Source organism: Coregonus lavaretus, assembly GCF_964263955.1.
Source record: "Coregonus lavaretus genome assembly, chromosome: 19".
In the NCBI taxonomy this organism is placed as follows: Eukaryota; Metazoa; Chordata; class Actinopteri; order Salmoniformes; family Salmonidae; genus Coregonus; species Coregonus lavaretus.
In genome coordinates, this window is record NC_140006.1 from 33071224 (window position 1) to 33090946 (window position 19723).

Here is a 19723-nt window from a genome sequence, read left to right on the forward strand (position 1 = left end):
TTGCCTACGCCTAGCGAACAGTTTTTTAAAATTATATGAGAGAAAAATATTCCATTTTATTTGGAATGGCAAGCCAGACAAAATGAAACGGGCCTATTTATATAATGAATATGAATTCGGAGGACAGAAATATATTAAAGCATTAGACCTATCAATAAAAACTTCAGTCATACAAAATGTATACTTAAATCCGAACTGGTTCGCTAGGAAATTAGTAAGATTGTCTCACCCAATGTTCAAGAATAGCCTTTTCCCCTTTATTCAGGTTACAACCTCTCACTTTCAGTTATTTGAAAAGGAAATAATCTCCCAAATATCACTATTTCTAAAACAAGCCATAGAATGTTGGTTGCAATTTCAATTTAATCCTCCAGAAACGACAGAAGAAATAATGCAACAAATATTGTGGTTAAACTCAAATATACTAATTGATCAAAATTATTTTTTTGAATTAATGTTTGAAAAAGGTATAATCTTCGTAATGATATCATAGGTAGGACTGGTGGAGTTATGTCGCACATGCAGCTAACAAAAACATTTGGAAATGTCTGCTCTACCCAAAATTACAACCAAATAATTGCAGCATTATCGCAAAAATGGAAGAGGAAAGTGGAAAGGGGAAAAAGTAAGGAACTTGTCTTTCGGCCCTGCATTAAAGAACATAATTGGTTAAAGAAAATGTTGATTAATAAAAAAGTATACCAGTTTCTTTTAAGGACCAAAGGATTGACAGCCGTCCCATATACCAAAAATAGTTGGGAAGAGATTTTTGACGTACCGATTCCATGGCATAGTGTTTATGAACTGATACGCAAAACGACGCCGGATTCAAAATGTTTCAATTTAAATTATTATATAAAATTATTGCTGCCAATAGATTGTTATTTATATGGGGGATACAATCTTCCCTGCTCTGCAGATTTTGCTGCGAAGAGACAGAATCATTAGATAATTTGTTTTGGTACTGTCCATTTGTAGCTTGTTTTTGGACACAGGTCCAGGAATGGCTAAAGGATTGCAATATTTACCTGGAGCTAACCCTGCAGATAGCACTACTGGGTGATCTGAAAAGTCATAATCAATCAATCAATAATATAATAATATTTTTAGCATAAATGTTTATTTTCAATTTACAATCTGTAGAAACGATGAGAATGGAAGGGTTCAGAACTTTTGTAAAACGTCACAGTACAGTTGAAAAAGATATGGCAAATACAAATCCAATATGGATGGTGTTAAGAGATAGATGAGAGGGGTTGAATGGAGTTGAAGGATGGGACTAATAACAACTAACAACAACTAATAACAAGATAACTAATGTCAGCATCCCGGAGTCGCCTCTTCACTGTTGACGTTGAGACTGGTGTTTTGCGGGTACTATTTAATGAAGCTGCCAGTTGAGGACTTGTGAGGCGTCTGTTTCTCAGTTGTGCACCGGGGCCTCCCACTCCTCTTTCTATTCTGGTTAGAGCCAGTTTGCGCTGTTCTGTGAAGGGAGTAGTACACAGCGCTGTACGAGATCTTCAGTTTCTTGTCAATTTCTCGCATGGAATAGCCTTCATTTCTCAGAACAAGAATAGACTGACGAGTTTCAGAAGAAAGTTCTTTGTCTCTGGCCATTTTGAGCCTGTAATCGAACCCACAATTGCTGATGCTCCAGATACTCAACTAGTCTCAAGATGGCCAGTTGTATTGCTTCTTTAATCAGCACAACAGTTTTCAGCTGTGCTAACATAATTGCAAAAGGGTTTTCTAATGATCAATTAGCCTTTTAAAATGATAAACTTGGATTAACAAACACAACGTGCCATTGGAACACAGGACTGATGGTTGCTGATAATGGGCCTCTGTACGCCTATGTAGATATCCCTATGTAGATATTCCAAATGGCTACAATAGCCATTTACAACATTAACAATGTCTACACTGTATTTCTGATCAATTTGATGTTATTTTAATGGACCAAAAAATTTATTATCTTTTGAAAACAAGGAAATTTGTAAGTGACCCCAAACTTTTGAACGGTAGTGTATGTATATGTATGTATGTATGTGTGTGTAACTGTATATGTATATGTGTGTGTGTGTGTGTGTGTGTGTGTGTGTGTGTGTGTGTGTGTGTGTATATATATATATATATATATATATATATATATATATATATATATATATATATATATATATATATATATATATATATATATATATATATATATATATATATATATATATATATATATATATATATATATATATATATACACGTGTGTGTGTATAGATACACACTCATATATATATATATACATGTGTACGTATGTATGTATGTGTGCGTATATTTACACACACATACAGAGGTGGTCCTCTGTAGCTCAATTGGTAGAGCATGGCGCTTGTAAAGCCAGGGTAGTGGGTTCGATCCCCGGGACCACCCATACGTAAAAATGTATGCGCACATGACTGTAAGTCGCTTTGGATAAAAGCGTCTGCTAAATGGCATATTATATATATATATATATATATATACACAGCTGTGGAAAAAATTAAGAGACCACTGCACATTTTTCTTAAATCAGCATCTCTGCATCTATGACAGCCATTCCATTCCAGTGTCTGTTGAATTCCAACACAGGCACACCTCATTCTACTGAATTAGGTACTGATTAGGTGATCACATGAACCAAATCTTATTTAACAAGCAAAATTATAAAAACCACTGCTGTGGTCATCACTATCCTCTTGCAATAGGTCCAGCTGGATGGCAAAAACAGTGCTAATAGTACCTCAAAAGTAATATTAATCAAAAAATAACTATTGACCATGACAAAAGAGTTGAAAAGGAAAGTTTTGAATGAGGAAAAGAAGGGTTCAATTCTGGCTTTACTGGCAGAGGGATACAGTGAGCGTCAGGTTGCTTCCATCCTTAAAATTTCAAAGACGGTGGTTCATAAGAACAAGGTCAAGCAGCAGACATTGGAGACAACAAAGCTACAGACCGGCAGAGGGCGAAAACGACTCTCGACTGACCGGGATGACCGCCAACTCATTCGAATGTCACTCAACAACCGTAGGATGACATCAAGTGACCTACAAAAAGAATGGCAAATGGCAGCTGGGGTGAAGTGCATGGCGAGGATGGTTCGAAACAGGCTCCTAGGGGCATGGCTGAAGTCGTGCAAAGCTAGAAAAAAGCCCTTCATCAATGAGAAGCAAAGAAGAGCCAGGCTGAGGTTTGCAAAAGACCATAAGGATTGGACCGTAGAGGTCATCTTCTCTGAGTCCAATTTTCAGCTTTGCCCAACACCTGGTCGTCTAATGGTTAGATGGAGACCTGGAGAGACCTACAAGCCACAGTGTCTCGCACCCACTGTGAAATTTGGTGGAGGATCGGTGATGATCAGGGGGTGCTTCAGCAATGCTGTAATCGGGCAGATTTGTCTTTGTGAAGGACGCATGAATCAAGCCACGTACAAGGTTGTCCTGGAAGAAAACTTGCTTCCTTTTGCTCTGACATTGTTCCCCAACTCGGAGGATTGGTTTTTCCAGCAGAACAATGCGCCATGCCATACAGCCAGGTCAATCAAGGTGTGGATGGAGGACCACCAGATCAAGACCCTGTCATGGCCAGCCCAATCTCCAGACCTGAACCCCATTGAAAACTTCTGTAATGTGATCAAGAGGAAGATGGATGGTCACAAGCCATCAAACAAAGCCGAGCTGCTTGAATTTTTGCGCCAGGAGGCGCATAAAGTCTCCCAACATCAATGTGAAAGACTGGTGGAGAGCATGCCAATACCCATGAAAGCTGTGATAGAAAATATGTGTTATTCCACCAAATATTGATTTCTGAACTCTTCCTTAGTTAAAACATTAGTTTTGTGTTGTTTAAAAATGAACATGAACTTATTTTCTTTGCATTATTCGAGGTCTGACAACACTGCATCTTTTTTGTTATTTTGACCAGTTGTCATTTTCTGCAAATAAATGCTCTAAATGATAATATTTTTAATTGGAATTAGGGAGAAATGTTGTCAGTAGTTTATAGAATAAAACAAAAATATTAATTTCACCCAAACACATACCTATAAATAGTAAAACCAGAGAAATGTATATTTTTGCAGTGGTCTCTTAATTTTTCCCAGAGCTCGTCCTCTGTAGCTCAATGTGGTCCTCTGTAGCTCAATTGGTGGAGCATGGCGCTTGTAACGCCAGGGTACTGGGTTCGATCCCCGGGACCACCCATACGTAAAAATGTATGCACACATGACTAAGTCGCTTTGGATAAAAGCATCTGCTAAATGGCATATTATTGTATTTTATTTATATATATATATATATATATATACACAGTGGGGGAAAAAAGTATTTAGTCAGCCACCAATTGTGCAAGTTCTCCCACTTAAAAAGATGAGAGAGGCCTGTAATTTTCATCATAGGTACACGTCAACTATGACGGACAAAATGAGAATTTTTTTTCCAGAAAAACACATTGTAGGATTTTTAATGAATTTATTTGCAAATTATGGTGGAAAATAAGTATTTGGTCACCTACAAACAAGCAAGATTTCTGGCTCTCACAGACCTGTAACTTCTTCTTTAAGAGGCTCCTCTGTCCTCCACTCATTACCTGTATTAATGGCACCTGTTTGAACTTGTTATCAGTTTAAAAGACACCTGTCCACAACCTCAAACAGTCACACTCCAAACTCCACTATGGCCAAGACCAAAGAGCTGTCAAAGGACACCAGAAACAAAATTGTAGACCTGCACCAGGCTGGGAAGACTGAATCTGCAATAGGTAAGCAGCTTGGTTTGAAGAAATCAACTGTGGGAGCAATTATTAGGAAATGGAAGACATACAAGACCACTGATAATCTCCCTTGATCTGGGGCTCCACGCAAGATCTCACCCCGTGGGGTCAAAATGATCACAAGAACGGTGAGCAAAAATCCCAGAACCACACGGGGGGACCTAGTGAATGACCTGCAGAGAGCTGGGACCAAAGTAACAAAGCCTACCATCAGTAACACACTACGCCGCCAGGGACTCAAATCCTGCAGTACCAGACGTGTCCCCCTGCTTAAGCCAGTACATGTCCAGGCCCGTCTGAAGTTTGCTAGAATGCATTTGGATGATCCAGAAGAGGATTGTGAGAATGTCATATGGTCAGATGAAACCAAAATAGAACTTTTTGGTAAAAACTCAACTCGTCATGTTTGGAGGACAAAGAATGCTGAGTTGCATCCAAAGAACACCATACCTACTGTGAAGCATGGGGGTGGAAACATCATGCTTTGGGGCTGTTTTTCTGCAAAGGGACCAGGACGACTGATCCGTGTAAAGGAAAGAATGAATGGGGCCATGTATCATGAGATTTTGAGTGAAAACCTCCTTCCATCAGCAAGGGCATTGAAGATGAAACGTGGCTGGGTCTTTCAGCATGACAATGATCCCAAACACACCGCCCGGGCAACGAAGGAGTGGCTTCGTAAGAAGCATTTCAAGGTCCTGGAGTGGCCTAGCCAGTCTCCAGATCTCAAAAATGTTTATTTTTAATTCACAATCTGTAGAAGCAATGAGAATAGAAAGGTTCAGAACTTTTGTAAAACATCACAGTACGGTTGAAATATATATGGCAAATAGAAATCCTATATGGATGGTGTTAAGAGATAGATGGGAGGTATTGAATAGAGTTGAAGGATGGGACTAATAACAAATAACAACAAATAATAACAAAGATAGCTAATAATGTAAGCATACTGTGTCCATAATAAGTATATAGGTTGTATGTTGGGAGCTTTTGGGAAAGAGCACAGTTAGAAAGATATGGCATTTAGAAGCAAACCGGATGGACATCATGAAAATGATCGGAGAGGTTGAGAGTAGAAGAAGTTCAGGAGCAAAAAAATATAAATATATATATATAATTATTGTAAAATTAACTCTGTCCATAAGGTGTAGATAGTAAGTATAGACCGGAAGTAGAGGCCTAGGCGTTGTTGTTCACTAATTTACTCCAAGTAGGGAAAGGATGGTGGGGTTGAAAAGTAATAAAGGGGAATATATATATAAAAAATAAAAATACAACATGGGGGATTGGAAGTGATGCAGACAATTACATTGATAGAAGATACAATCTATCTGCAATATTAAGCTGATCCATTCCCCCCCCAAAAAAAAAAAAAAAAAAAAAAACTGATCCGTGTAAAGGAAAGAATGAATGGGGCCATGTATCGTGAGATTTTGAGTGAAAACCTCCTTCCATCAGCAAGGGCATTGAAGATGAAACGTGGCTGGGTCTTTCAGCATGACAATGATCCCAAACACACCGCCCGGGCAACGAAGGAGTGGCTTCGTAAGAAGCATTTCAAGGTCCTGGAGTGGCCTAGCCAGTCTCCAGATCTCAACCCCATAGAAAATCTTTGGAGGGAGTTGAAAGTCCGTGTTGCCCAGCGACAGCCCCAAAACATCACTGCTCTAGAGGAGATCTGCATGGAGGAATGGGCCAAAATACCAGCAACAGTGTGTGAAAACCTTGTGAAGACTTACAGAAACGTTTGACCTGTGTCATTGCCAACAAAGGGTATATAACAAAGTATTGAGAAACTTTTGTTATTTACCAAATATTTATTTTCCACCATAATTTGCAAATAAATTCATAAAAAATCCTACAATGTGATTTTCTGGATTTTTTCTCCTCATTTTGTCTGTCATAGTTATCTGCAATATTAAAGCTGATCTACCCCCGTAAAATAAATAAATAAAAAAGATGCAGGCAGTAATTAATTTGCATTTTATTGCATGACATAAGTATTTGATACATCAGAAAAGCAGAACTTAATATTTGGTACAGAAACCTTTGTTTGCAATTACAGAGATCATACGTTTCCTGTAGGTCTTGACCAGGTTTGCACACACTGCAGCAGGGATTTTGGCCCACTCCTCCATACAGACCTTCTCCAGATCCTTCAGGTTTCGGGGCTGTCGCTGGGCAATACGGACTATCAGCTCCCTCTAAAGATTTTCTATTGGGTTCAGGTCTGGAGACTGGCTAGGCCACTCCAGGACCTTGAGATGCTTCTTACGGAGCCACTCCTTAGTTGCCCTGGCTGTGTGTTTCGGGTCGTTGTCATGCTGGAAGACCCAGCCAAGACCCATCTTCAATGCTCTTACTGAGGGAAGGAGGTTGTTGGCCAAGATCTCGCGATACATGGCCCCATCCATCCTCCCCTCAATACGGTGCAGTCGTCCTGTCCCCTTTGCAGAAAAGCATCCCCAAAGGATGATGTTTCCACCTCCATGCTTCACGGTTGGGATGGTGTTCTTGGGGTTGTACTCATCCTTCTTCTTCCTCCAAACACGGCGAGTGGAGTTTAGACCAAAAAGCTCTATTTTTGTCTCATCAGACCACATGACCTTCTCCCATTCCTCCTCTGGATCATCCAGATGGTCATTGGCAAACTTCAGACGGGCCTGGACATGCGCTGGCTTGAGCAGGGGGACCTTGCGTGCGCTGCAGGATTTTAATCCATGACGGCGTAGTGCGTTACTAATGGTTTTCTTTGAGACTGTGGTCCCAGCTCTCTTCAGGTCATTGACCAGGTCCTGCTGTGTAGTTCTGGGCTGATCCCTCACCTTCCTCATGATCATTGATGCCCCACAAGGTGAGATCTTGCATGGAGCCCCAGACCGAGGGTGATTGACCGTAATCTTGAACTTCTTCCATTTTCTAATAATTGCGCCAACAGTTGTTGCCTTCTCACCAAGCTGCTTGCCTATTGTCCTGTAGCCCATCCCAGCCTTGTGCAGGTCTACAATTTTATCCCTGATGTCCTTACACAGCTCTCTGGTCTTGGCCATTGTGGAGAGGTTGGAGTCTGTTTGATTGAGTGTGTGGACAGGTGTCTTTTATACAGGTAACGAGTTCAAACAGGTGCAGTTAATACAGGTAATGAGTGGAGAACAGGAGGGCTTCTTAAAGAAAAACTAACAGGTCTGTGAGAAAAAAAACATGGGGGTTTGGAAGTGATGCAGACAATTACATTGATGGAAGTTACAATCTATCTGCAATGTTAAAGCTGATCTACCCCCTAAATAAAAATGTATCCTGCATATCCGCAGGCTATATTGGGAAATGGGCTATTGGAAGTGCTGTCTTTCTTACGCATATCGTTTGTCGTCTTTGGTGTGCCTATCAATGCACAAGCCCTTTTTTCCCCACTCGTAGCGATAAAATAATTGTATTAAGTCTATGTGAAAGTTTTACTGCTCTTGAATTTTCAAATGCATGCTTTCATTAGTAAGTGTGTGGAGTGAAATGTGTAGTGTCAGTTATCTAGGGTTGAACTCAGTTGACCAAAGTTAGCTCGCTAACTGTTTTATGCCATTTACACCCCAATATTGACAAAGATCGTTTTTTTCCCCAATCTTAGAATCTGAATACTTGTATGTTTTCATCTGTGAATGTGTTTGTCTTCTGTCTCTATAGTTCTATAAGAAGAAACATGGAGTGGTGGTGTTCCAGCAGAGCAGCCGAGGAGAGAACATGATGCTGGAGATCATACCTAGCAAAGAGGAACCAGTGAGTATGGACACACAGTCTTGTTTCTATGACGAGTCGAAGACTGTTAGAAACACTATGCCTGGAGCAGAAGTAGTAGATTTTGTTTCTCACCCCCTTCTCCCTCTCTCTATCCCTCTTTCTTATCCTCCCCACTCTCTCCCCATTTCAGATGTGTGATAATGTAGCCTCCCTGGTCCTGGGTCGGTCTGTCTTTGTCAACTGGCCCCACCTAGAGGAGGCCAGGGTGGTAGCAGTGTCTGACGGGGAGAGAAAGTAAGAGCCACACTTAGTTCTACTCATGCCTAATGAGGGCTAAACTTAACTACAGTGCTAAACCTGAACTGTCTGTCACGGCCCTTCTTTCAGTTCTCATTAGACTATAACTTTGAAGTACACCGAGTTGTCGATTTTCATCAATATCTATCTCCTTCCACCTCCAACCCTCCTTTCCCCTACATTTTCTCTCTCCCTCCTTCACTCACCCCTCCCCCTCAGGTTCTTCCTGGAAGAGCCGGCAGGGATGCAGAAACTGTACGACAGGGACTCTCCTCCCCCCACTAAGGTCACCTACCTCAGTGACAAAGAACAGAAGGACTGGGTTAAGGACGTACAGGGCATCACTGAGCAGTAAGCATCTATTTGTTATAAAAACGTATGTTTGTCATCAAAGTGGAGTAGTTTTTCAGTGTGGTCTTGTGTATGTTGGATTTCTGCACCCTCTTTGGTAGAAGTGCCGTCCTATGAGTCTATACATTTTTTTTACTTGACCTTTATTTCACCAAGAAGTCCCATTTTGGTCAGAAGACCTCTTTCTCTAGGGAGACCTGTGTTTTGCCTGACCACTCTCCCTACCATAATACCTCTGTTTCTTTCTTTCTTTCTCTCTCTCTCTCTCTCTCTCTCTCTCTCTCTCTCTCTCTCTCTCTCTCTCTCTCTCTCTCTCTCTCTCTCTCTCTCTCCTCCCACCTGTTTCCCCTCTCTCTCTCCCCTCAATCTCAGTTTCAGTAAGCGTAAGGGCGTCACTGTGAATGAGACTGCGGTGGTGTTGTATACCCAGCTGCTGACAGGCAGGAAGTATGTACCTGGGCAGAGTGGACAGGTGCACCTGGAGAAACAGTGGGCCAAGCAGATACTGCCCTACCCCTACCAGACCATCGTCAAGGTGAGCACAGACGCGTACACTGTGCAATATAGACGAAAATCAATATTGTGATAAATTGCCTGAATTTTGTGATAATGATAAATAGAACGATAACTTTATAACATTAATGTGCACCACAGGTTTTGGGGAATTATTATTTAAACTACTACTAGTTTGATTGTTGTAGCCATCAATTGTCCCATTAAAATTCAACCTTATTAGCAAACTTATTTCATTTCAAACTTCACATTTCTCTAGTATAGGCTACTTATCGTAATTAACAATATCAGTAAAATGCCTACGATAACTATGGTCGGTATCACACACACACACACACACACACACACACAACTCTCTCCCTCTCTCTCTCAGGACATCAAAGCCTTTGACTCATCGTCGACTCGCTTCAAGACCCTGGAGGAGCTATTTCCCCCGACGACCACGGTGTTCATGGTGGGGAACCCCTACTACGGTGCCATGGGAGAGGTCGGCACCACTTCCTGTTTCCTGTCTCTACTTCCTGTCTAAGCCTTAAACACTTCCTTATTGACCTGGACTACTTGCCCTTTCTATGCCAGTTGTTGTCGTTCTTTTGCATTACCCTTTCCGCCTCTTAATAACAACAGTCCTGACAAAGCTAAATGTGTAGAGTCATGAAATGAGGATCTGTGAGAAAAGCCTTTCATGCTTTTCCCTTTGGTCACACAGGTGCAGGAGTCCAGTGATGTCATCAAAGAGGGACGGGTGCGGGTGGTGTTCACGGTGCCCTGTGAACCACCGATGGAATCCTTAATACAGAACCAGCATGTAAGTCATTCTCAAAACGACACCTCTCTCACACTCCTCCCTTGCCCCACCACATGACCAAACATGTGCAGCCTTTCCAAGCTCACCCTCCCCTCTCTCTCTCCTGAAAGAAATACTGTGTGAAGTACAGTCCTGGCTACGTTCTGGCCTCACGCCTTGGCATCACCGGCTACCTCGTCTCCAGATTCTCTGGCAGCATCTTTGTCGGCAGAGGATCCAAGAAAAAGTGAGTGAACACATTTCAAATAACAGCCTGTTCTCCATTAAGTGCACTACTTTTGACCATATAGGTTGTTTTGCATGTGTCTAATAAACCATGTCGCTCTCTCCCTCCGTGTCTTTCTTCTGTTCTCCCTCTCTCCCTGTCCCCCCTCAGTCCCCATGGGGAGCAGAAGGCTAACGTGGGTCTGAACCTGAAGTTCAATAAGAAGAATGAGGAGGTGCCAGGTTACACCAAGAGAACAGAGAAGGAGTGGCTCTACTCTGATGCTGTGGAGGAACTGATGGCTGAGTACCTGGATAGGTGTGTGAAACAGCGTTGTGCGTGTTAGTGTGTGTGGTGTGTGTGAAACAGCATTGTGCGTGTTATTGTTAGTGTGTGTGCGTGTGTAACCTGCCTTGTGTGTCTCCTGTAGGTTCTCTGAGGTGTTTGACCTGGTGTCCAGGAACAGTCACGATGATGTCTTCTATGAGGATGACATCTGGCCTGGAGTGGACGAAAACGGGTAGCACTCATATTCATGCATTTAACACTCATAATTTACACTCAGTCATACAGTCATAATAGTTAAACTTGTATGCTTGCAACACTTACACACTTAAGACTTGCATTCAGATTTTCTTAAACACACATAGAAAACACTAGGAGTACGTTGGTATGTATCAAGGCAGAAGTAGATAAGTGGTAGTAATATTGAGAATGGTGGTGAGGGTAGTTGTGATGGGGATGGTTTTCCGGCAGGGCGGAGAGGGTGAAGGAGATCACTTCCTGGTTGAAGACACACCCAGTCGCCGACATCGCCCGCGCGTCATGTGACCTGCAGATCCTGGACACTGCCATCGTGGAGCAGATCGAGGAGGAAGTGGCTAAGGTAACTGGGGGCTGTCAATGATTTATCTGTCCTCTCCCTCAGCTTTATCATCAATATTATCTCTGTCAATCATTTATATCAAATCTAATTTTATTGGTCACATACACGTGTTTAGCAGATGTTATTGCGGGTGTAGCGAAATGCTTGTGCTTCTAGCTCCGACAGTGCAGTAATATTTAACAAGGAATATCTAACAATTTCACAAAATATACCCAATGCACACATCTAAGTAAGGAATGAATTAAGAATACATATATGGACGAGCGATGTCAGAGCGGCATGGACTAAGATACAGTAGAATAGTATAGAATACAGTATATACATTTGAGATGAGTAATGCAAGATATGTAAACATTATTAAAGTGACTAGTGTTCCATTTATTAAAGTGGCCAGTGATTTCTAATCTGTGTATATAGGCAGCAGCCTCTAATGTGGTAGTGATGGCTGTTTAAAGGTCTGATGGCCTTGAGATAGAAGCTATTTTTCAGTCTCTCTGTCCCAGCTTTGATGCACCTGTACTGACCTTGCCTTCTGGATGATAGCGGGGTGAACAGGCAGTGTCTCGGGTGGTTGATGTCCTTGATGATCTTTTTGGCCTTCCTGTGACAACGGGTGCTGTAGGTGTCCTGGAGGGCGGGTAGTTTGCCCCCGGTAATGCGTTGTGCAGACCACTACACTCTCTGGAGAGCCTTGCGGTTGCGGGCGGTGCTGTTGCTTTACCAGGCGGTGATACAGCCAGACAGGATGCTCTCAATTGTGCATCTGTAAAAGTATGTGAGGGTTTTAGGTGCCAAGCCTAATTTCTTCAGCCCCCTGAGGTTGAAGAGGCTCTGTTGCGCTTTCTTCACCACACTGTGTGGGTGGTCCATTTCAGTTTGTCAGTGATGTGTACGCCAAGGAACTTGAAGCTTTCCACCTTCTCCACTGCGGTCCCGTCGATGTGGATAGAGGGGTGCTCTCTCTCCCTCGGCACTGTCATCAATATTCTCTCTGTCAATCATTTATCTGTCATCGATATTCTCTCTGTCAATCATTTATCTGTCATCTCCCTCGGCTCTGTCATCGATATTCTCTCTGTCAATCATTTATCTGGCTACTCTTACCCTCATTTTTCTGTCAATTTAATAAGGTAGGTGGATGGACACACTACTCAACAAGCCCGTCCTTCACTGTCAATTATTAATTGAATATTGTTTGTAGTGTTCCTGTAGTCCCTCTTACCTCCCTCTGTTTCTCAGGTGAAGAAGAGCAGCAAGAAAGTGCGTGTGACCGTGAAGCCCCATTTGCTCTTCAGGGTGAGGAGTGTGTGTGGAGAGGAACATTTATGACTGTCTGTGTCATATAGTGGGTGACAAGGACATTAAAACCTCCATATTGGTCCAACACATAAAACTGCTCTAAACCCTGGTGTGTGTGTGTCCCTCCCTCCAGCCTTTAGAGCAGCAGCACGGTGTGGTCCCTGACCCGGATGCAGAGTACCACCTGTTTGACCGGGTGGTCAATGTCAGAGAGAGCTTCTCTGTCCCCCTCGGCCTCCGAGGAACCATCATCGGCATCAAGGGATGTAAGTAGGCGCACACAACACACCCACACTCGGTTACATCTCTCTCACACTCACTCACTCTTTCTCTCATATACAACATACACACGGCCACCCTCTCATCTTTGAACCGTCTCTAAACCGATGTTAAACGTCTCTCCCATGGCAGCTGATCGGGAGGCTGAGGTTTTGTATGAGGTTGTGTTTGATGAAGAGTTTGCCGGTGGACTTAATATCAGGTACAGTCTCATGTCTGTGTTTCATTGTTTCACATAGGCCTATGTTAAGTGTTTCAGGCCTTTGATTCATAACATATTTTATTTTAGGTTATGCGTTTTTTTTATGTCAAGTACCTGTGTTTTGTGACTGTGGCCCATTGTCTGAACTGACTGTTGTTCTGGGTGACTGTAGTTTGCCTAACTGTGGTCTGTTGCCTGACTAGGTGTGCGTCAGGCCGTGGCTACAGGCTTCCTCCGTGTGCCTTAATCAACCTGAGCCATGGGGGCCGTGTGGAGCAGGGCTCCCACAAACTGACCGCCATCGTCAAGCCCCAGCCTGCCTCCTCCCACCACCACACACACAACAAAGGACAGCTGGCCGGGCTCAACCACTCCCCACGCTCACCCTTCATACCCACACAGGTAGGACTGGAGTAGAGCATATTACGCATGTACTCACGTCACGTTTGCACACACACACACTCAAATAAGAATGGGTTAAATCTCCCACTCATTAGACTAAACCAGAATAGATCCTAGTGAATCGCCTCCAACTTTCTCTCTGTTTCTCACATTTGCCCACCATACTCTCTATCTACCTCCCTCTGTATGTCTTGATGTAAACATTACCTCCTCTCTCTCTCTCCCTTTGTCTGTCTCTCCATCTGTCTCGCTCACTCTCCCTCGGTCTCTCTCCCTCTCTCGCCCTCTCTCTCTTTCTCCATCTCTCTCTCTCTCTCCCTCTGTCTATCTCAGCAGCAGAACGGCAGACAAAACATTCTCAGGGCAGACACTCAGGGCAACAAAAATGTGCACCACAATGCCCTCAGCCAGAAACACCAGCCTAAGGTAAGCCTGTGTTTGTTCTCTCTCTGGCTCTCTGTTTGTGTATGAGTTTTTCTGTATACAAAGCTAGATTAGTGTGTGGTGGAGTGTGTGTAACATCTCTCTGTCCCTCTCTGTGACTGCAGGGTAAAGATGAGGAGTTCAGTAATGTGTGGCAGTCTCTGCAGAGTTCTGGAATGCCTCAGAAACCACCAGCCCATTGGCAACAAGGCAATGTAAGTCCATTCATAACTTTGTCTGTACCAGTGTCAATGTAAAGTGTTACAATACTCACATTGTGAGTGTAGTAGTGTTCATTGTTGCTTTTTTGTGTGTGTGTGTCTATGCGTGCGAATAAAGCTATTGTACATCTCTCTGTGTGACCTGACCCCCATCTCTGTGTGTGTCTGTCCCCAGGTGGGTAATTCTGCCTGGGCTCCAGGGTCTCCCGGACAGGAAGGGCAGTTCCAGGGGCAACAGGGCAGGAACCAACCCCAGAGTCAACAACAGCAACCCCCCAAACCTGTAAGTCACCATTTCATCCTAACGTTTGAACCCTTATACACCTACATCCCTAACCTTTGAACCCTACACATTCCTAAACATCAAACCACATCTCTTTGGTCCTTACTTTAGCTCCCATCATCACCCCCAGCTGTAGACAAATAGCAGGCAGTGGCCAGGGTCCTCAGCAGGCAGCTTAGCCAGTGGAGTCAGGACTACAAATGAAATGAAACTAGTCAATAAAATGCACTTTCCGAAAGCCGATTTCAGTGTGGGGTTTGTTATTACAAGTGGAAGGCTGTGTGTAGACTAAGTTGTTAGTTTAGTCAAACATCAGTGAAGATGAAATAACATTTTGATGTTATCGGGAGGTGAGTGAAGTGTGAGAGAGAGGTGAGATTTTTCTTATTTTTTGTTGTTGAAAGATGTCAATGTGCGAGTTCTGTGAGGGGGAATGAGGTGTGTGTATGCGTGTCTTTGTGTAAGAGAGATATGATGTGTGTGTGTCTGGGAAAGAGAGAGCGATACAACATGTGTGTAAAACTTCATGTTGTTTTATAGGGTCCAGCAGGAAGTATCAGACTGCTGAAGAGAAATGAAGATGTCGACTCTCTGTTTCCCGCTCAGAACGCCACAAAGAAGGTACACACACACACACACACACACACACACACACACACACACACACACAATCTTACCCACCTGTCCCCCTCTGTCTCCAGCAAACAGAGTTTGAGGAGTTGATCGCCAACCTGAAGATCACCAAGGGCAACGAGCCAACTCCACCCCCTCCAGCCAAGGAGCCCACGAGCCAATCGGAAGAGCCGCTGTCGCCACAATCGTTCGCAATGGTGGGTAATAGACTAGTACAGTCACTGGTTGGTCTTATGCTATAGTGCACTCAGGGCCCATATCAAACTCTTAAATTAGATTTATCCGCTTCTTCCTTGTGGTTTGTTGTAGTAGTCAGTAGACTAATTGTGATTGGTTGTTCTCCTGTGTGTAGAAGGGGACTCTGGCCCTGAAGGAGATGCTGAACATTGGCTCAGCCCCTGACTCCACTAGTCCCACCTCCTCCAACACACAGCAGCAGAACAGGAGAAGACCCACCAAGAAACTGGGTGAGCTGAAATACAGGGTTTAACTACATGTTTAGATACAGGTGGAACTATTTGGAGATACGACAAATATTAAACCAGTTTTTCTACCTTCCCCTTCTCGTCCTTCCCCATCTTTCCTTTCATCTCTCCTTTCTCCCTCCTTCCACCTCTTTCCATATCGCTCTCCCTCCTCCCCTTTGCTCCATCTCTTTTCACCCCCTTTCTCTCGTTCTACCCTCATCCTCTCCACCTCACCCCTCTGTCTGTCTCAGCGGCGAGGATGGGAGACTTAGTGTTACCTCTGGCCCCAGCAGCAGCAGCAGTCCCTCCCCTGCAGGCCCCCCAGCCCTCCTCCATGGTCCCCAGTGTGGCCTCAGAGCTGGCTAGGATCTGTATAGGCCTGGGCATGGCCCCACCCGACTTCACCTTCATACGCAGCAGACAGGTGAGGCAGAGACACATACACACATAGCAGGCAAGCACACACAGACATGTTACATGCACATACACATGTAGCAGGCACACACACACACACAGTGTTGTCAAAGTGTAAAATTGTGGGCACATCCTTTAGCAACGTCCCTACATCTCTCTGTTTCTCAAAGTCGTCTTCTCTCGCTACCTCCACCTCCATTCTCTCTCTTCCTCTCTCTCCTCCTCCTCTCCCAGGGTTTGATGGTGTGTCAGGTGAAGCTCTCCAGTGGTCTGCTGGTCCACGGTCCCCAGAGTCAGTCTGAGAATGAAGCCAAAGAGAAGGCATCCCTCTTCGCCCTGCAGCGCCTTGTGAGTGTGGTGTGTGTCCCTACTGTACCTCTGCACGATCTGTCTGTGTGTGTGTGTTTACACGTGCATGTCAAACTGTTTCTTTATTATTTTATTGTGTGTATATATTTGACTAATGTCTCCTATACTTCTGTTTTTTAACCTCTCTCTCTGTCTCCTGTAGAATTCGGTGGGTTCTGGGTTCCCCCTGCCTCCGCCTCTGTTCTCCGGGGTCGGCCAGATAAGGGGACCGCCCATGGGACCCATCTCTAACGTATTCGGCCAATCAGGTGAGACCTGCCGTCATGTGGGGCGTCTATAATGATACTAAAGTATACTGTAACAGTACGACCACTCTGGGTGCAGTTATGCCTTTCGCCTTGTTGGTTTTAGGACACTTATGAATACAGGATGTGAACCTAACCCGTTCTCTGTCTCCCCCCCCCCCCACTCCAGGTGGTCTGCTAATCCCTCCTCAGGGGTATGGTCCTCTCCACTGGGGCATGCCCCTCCCGTCCCACCAGGGACAGCCCTTCTACGGTGGCACCTTCCCTGGCGCCCGGCCCCAAGCACCCTCCGTTCCCATCGGCTCACACAACCAGTTTGTCCCCCTGCAGGTAGGAGCTCCAGAACCTGTTTCTATGGTTTACACCAGAACCTGTTTCTGTGGTTTACACCAGAACCTGTTTCTGTGGTTCACATTAAATATGGTTCACAACAACACAGTATTGTGCGCATATGTGGCCAAAAGAAACATATTGATAGTATTTGGGGATTCCATCACAGATTAGCCTAGAGAAATTACGATTATTAACTGTGTGTGTTCTCACACAATCCTAACCTCTAAATTCTAACCCCCGTCAGGTGACTAAGAAGCGCGTGTCATCAGGCAAGAAGCCACAGGAGTTCTACAATGCGGCTCACACGGTGAGGAACCAAGCCCAGAGTAACGAAGCCCAGTCTCACTCCCAACCCTCCCTATCCCCGGCCCCCTCAGCAACTCCTGCAGCCCCCATCACACCCCCAAAGACCGCCGAGGACCCCCCTGAGACGGCTGGGACCCCCTCCACGCCACAGACGCCACGCCAGAACACCACGCCAGGCCATGGCCACACCCCTGGTTCCGCCTCCAAGAGGAAACACAGGAAACTGGCGGTCAACTTCGAAGTAGCCAAAGTCCAGGAATGATCCACTTCCCCCCTCTGCTTAGGTGTTGGTTTTTAAGATAGTATGGGTCTCAAATGGTACCTTATTCTGTGTAGTGCACTACTTTTGACCAGAGCCCCATGTAGTTCCCCTATGGGGCTGTACTCAAAAGTAGTGCATTAGATGAGGAATAGGGTGTCATTAGGGTGCCATTTGAGATGCAGCCACAGTTCCTGGATAATGAGAGGGAGGAAGGAGGAGAGCCCCACCCAAGGCAATAAGGACTTATAAGTCAGAATGACGTCTGTTTTTTTGTTTGTATCATGTATGTAAGATGGGTTACTATTGTCCCCAATCTCGCCAGACCCTGTGGTATGTGGTTTTCCTTCTAGTTGGACAGTTTATGATTGGAGCCAGTAATCAAGGTTCATCTCTTTTAATTATTTTCCCTCTGTTTGTTTGTATTCTCGATCTTAAGCCAAATGTTAGGGTATTTTATTCCAGTCAAAGATTTTTGGCACGATTATGTATTTTAAGGTTAATGGTTTCTAATCACTGACACAACAAATAGCAATTCGACATTCTCACTTATGTCAAGCTAAATTTAGGCTCACAAGTACACAAATATATTTGGACACACAACACTCATAAAGACAACACAAACACATCACTATGACAAAATTATAGACATTTTCTTCTCCACAAAGATAAACAACAACACCACATTTCTTCCCTCCTTTAAGACAGCTAACAGGTCCTGGTGATGTCCCAAAGCAGACGATTTTAATTTGATTTCAAACTGATTTGCTGCTGTTAGTTTATTGTTTTAAAAATAATTTTGCCCTCCACATTTCAATCTATAGATTTTATTCCTAGGCACACTTTTGAAGATTGATCTGTAAACTATTTGTTTTTTGTTGGTGCAGACAGTACCAAGGCTGAGTCATTAACTTGTAACCCACATGTACAGCCACTTGAGTTTTAGGAGCATATTTTTTGGGCTCTTTGTTTTTGGAGTTGTATCCCCCACCACTTTAAACAGTGGTCCGATCTACTGAGTTTTGGCTCTCTGTGGGTTTTTAAATGTCTGAACCGAAGCACACCTGTTGTATGTCCTATTGTTTTCTTTCAAAATTAATTTGAGAGCTATAAGAAAAACTCTCAAATAACCCCCCAAAATCTTAATGTTATGGAAATGTAACTTGCTCTTTTCATGCTGGGACGTGCTGTACATATCCATTGAATAAATAAATCTTTTGTTACCATGACGTCGATAAATGTCTGTATTTGTCAGCTTATTTTGTCATGGGTTTGTGAATTTGTGTGAGTGGTAAATATGTATAACTCATGTTTATAGTAGGCCTATATGTATGTGAACATTGTAAAACGGCTACATAACCTTTGTATACATTTGACAGTTTTTACAAACCACACATGTATTGCAGGAGTTGATTTACATGTGATGTACCAGTATATAATTAAGTATAGGTAGCTCCGGTTCATGGTCATGTATTTTTTGCTAATACAATTGGTTCTAGCTCCTGAGTGGCGCAGTGGTCTAAGGCACTGCATCGCAGTGCTAACTGTGCCACTAGAGATCCTGGTTCGAATCCAGTCTCTGTCGCAGCCGGCCGCGACCGGGAGACCCATGGGGCGGCGCACAATTGGCCCAGGGTAAGGGAGGGAATGGCCGGCAGGGATGTAGCTCAGTTGATAGAGCATGGCGTTTGCAACGCCAGGGTTGTGGGTTCGTTTCCCACGGGGGGCCAGTATAAAAATAAAAAAAATGTATTCACTAACTGTAAGTCGCTCTGGATAAGAGCGTCTGCTAAATGACTAAAATGTAAATGTAAATGTTTAAATGGCTTACATGGTCTCTCTCTTGGCCACCAGGGGGCAGTGCATGGCTACTGATGTCTTCCTTATGCAGAGTTCAGACCAGTCTGTGGCATGGGTGGCCAACCCTCCTGGAAATCTAACTGGGTGTGCAGACCTTTTTCGCTCCAGCCCTGCTGAATACACAGCATGA

At 43.9% G+C, this 19723-nt stretch overlaps 1 protein-coding gene across 4 annotated transcripts in view; it reads left to right on the top strand.

The window, feature by feature from the left end:
* LOC311146693 (5'-3' exoribonuclease 1-like) overlaps positions 1 to 18962 on the top strand; it is a 40019-nt gene extending 21057 nt beyond the window's left edge. Inside the window, exons 17-41 of one of the 4 annotated variants that reach the window (XM_084183236.1) lie at positions 8485 to 8577; positions 8729 to 8832; positions 9055 to 9186; positions 9559 to 9721; positions 10073 to 10186; positions 10409 to 10507; positions 10618 to 10733; positions 10884 to 11030; positions 11143 to 11232; positions 11469 to 11598; positions 12838 to 12894; positions 13031 to 13163; positions 13309 to 13378; positions 13582 to 13780; positions 14114 to 14206; positions 14329 to 14418; positions 14600 to 14707; positions 15248 to 15328; positions 15409 to 15537; positions 15693 to 15807; positions 16059 to 16231; positions 16456 to 16578; positions 16733 to 16838; positions 17005 to 17165; positions 17413 to 18962. In XM_084183236.1, the coding sequence (XP_084039362.1) occupies positions 8485 to 8577; positions 8729 to 8832; positions 9055 to 9186; positions 9559 to 9721; positions 10073 to 10186; positions 10409 to 10507; positions 10618 to 10733; positions 10884 to 11030; positions 11143 to 11232; positions 11469 to 11598; positions 12838 to 12894; positions 13031 to 13163; positions 13309 to 13378; positions 13582 to 13780; positions 14114 to 14206; positions 14329 to 14418; positions 14600 to 14707; positions 15248 to 15328; positions 15409 to 15537; positions 15693 to 15807; positions 16059 to 16231; positions 16456 to 16578; positions 16733 to 16838; positions 17005 to 17165; positions 17413 to 17736 (3150 nt within the window). In that variant the 3' untranslated portion in view covers positions 17737 to 18962. The remainder of the gene's footprint in view (positions 1 to 8484; positions 8578 to 8728; positions 8833 to 9054; positions 9187 to 9558; positions 9722 to 10072; positions 10187 to 10408; positions 10508 to 10617; positions 10734 to 10883; positions 11031 to 11142; positions 11233 to 11468; positions 11599 to 12837; positions 12895 to 13030; positions 13164 to 13308; positions 13379 to 13581; positions 13781 to 14113; positions 14207 to 14328; positions 14419 to 14599; positions 14708 to 15247; positions 15329 to 15408; positions 15538 to 15692; positions 15808 to 16058; positions 16232 to 16455; positions 16579 to 16732; positions 16839 to 17004; positions 17166 to 17412) is intronic. The other 3 variants (XM_084183238.1, XM_084183237.1, XM_084183239.1) reach the window with 3 other exon arrangements.
* Positions 18963 to 19723: the final 761 nt, after the last annotated feature.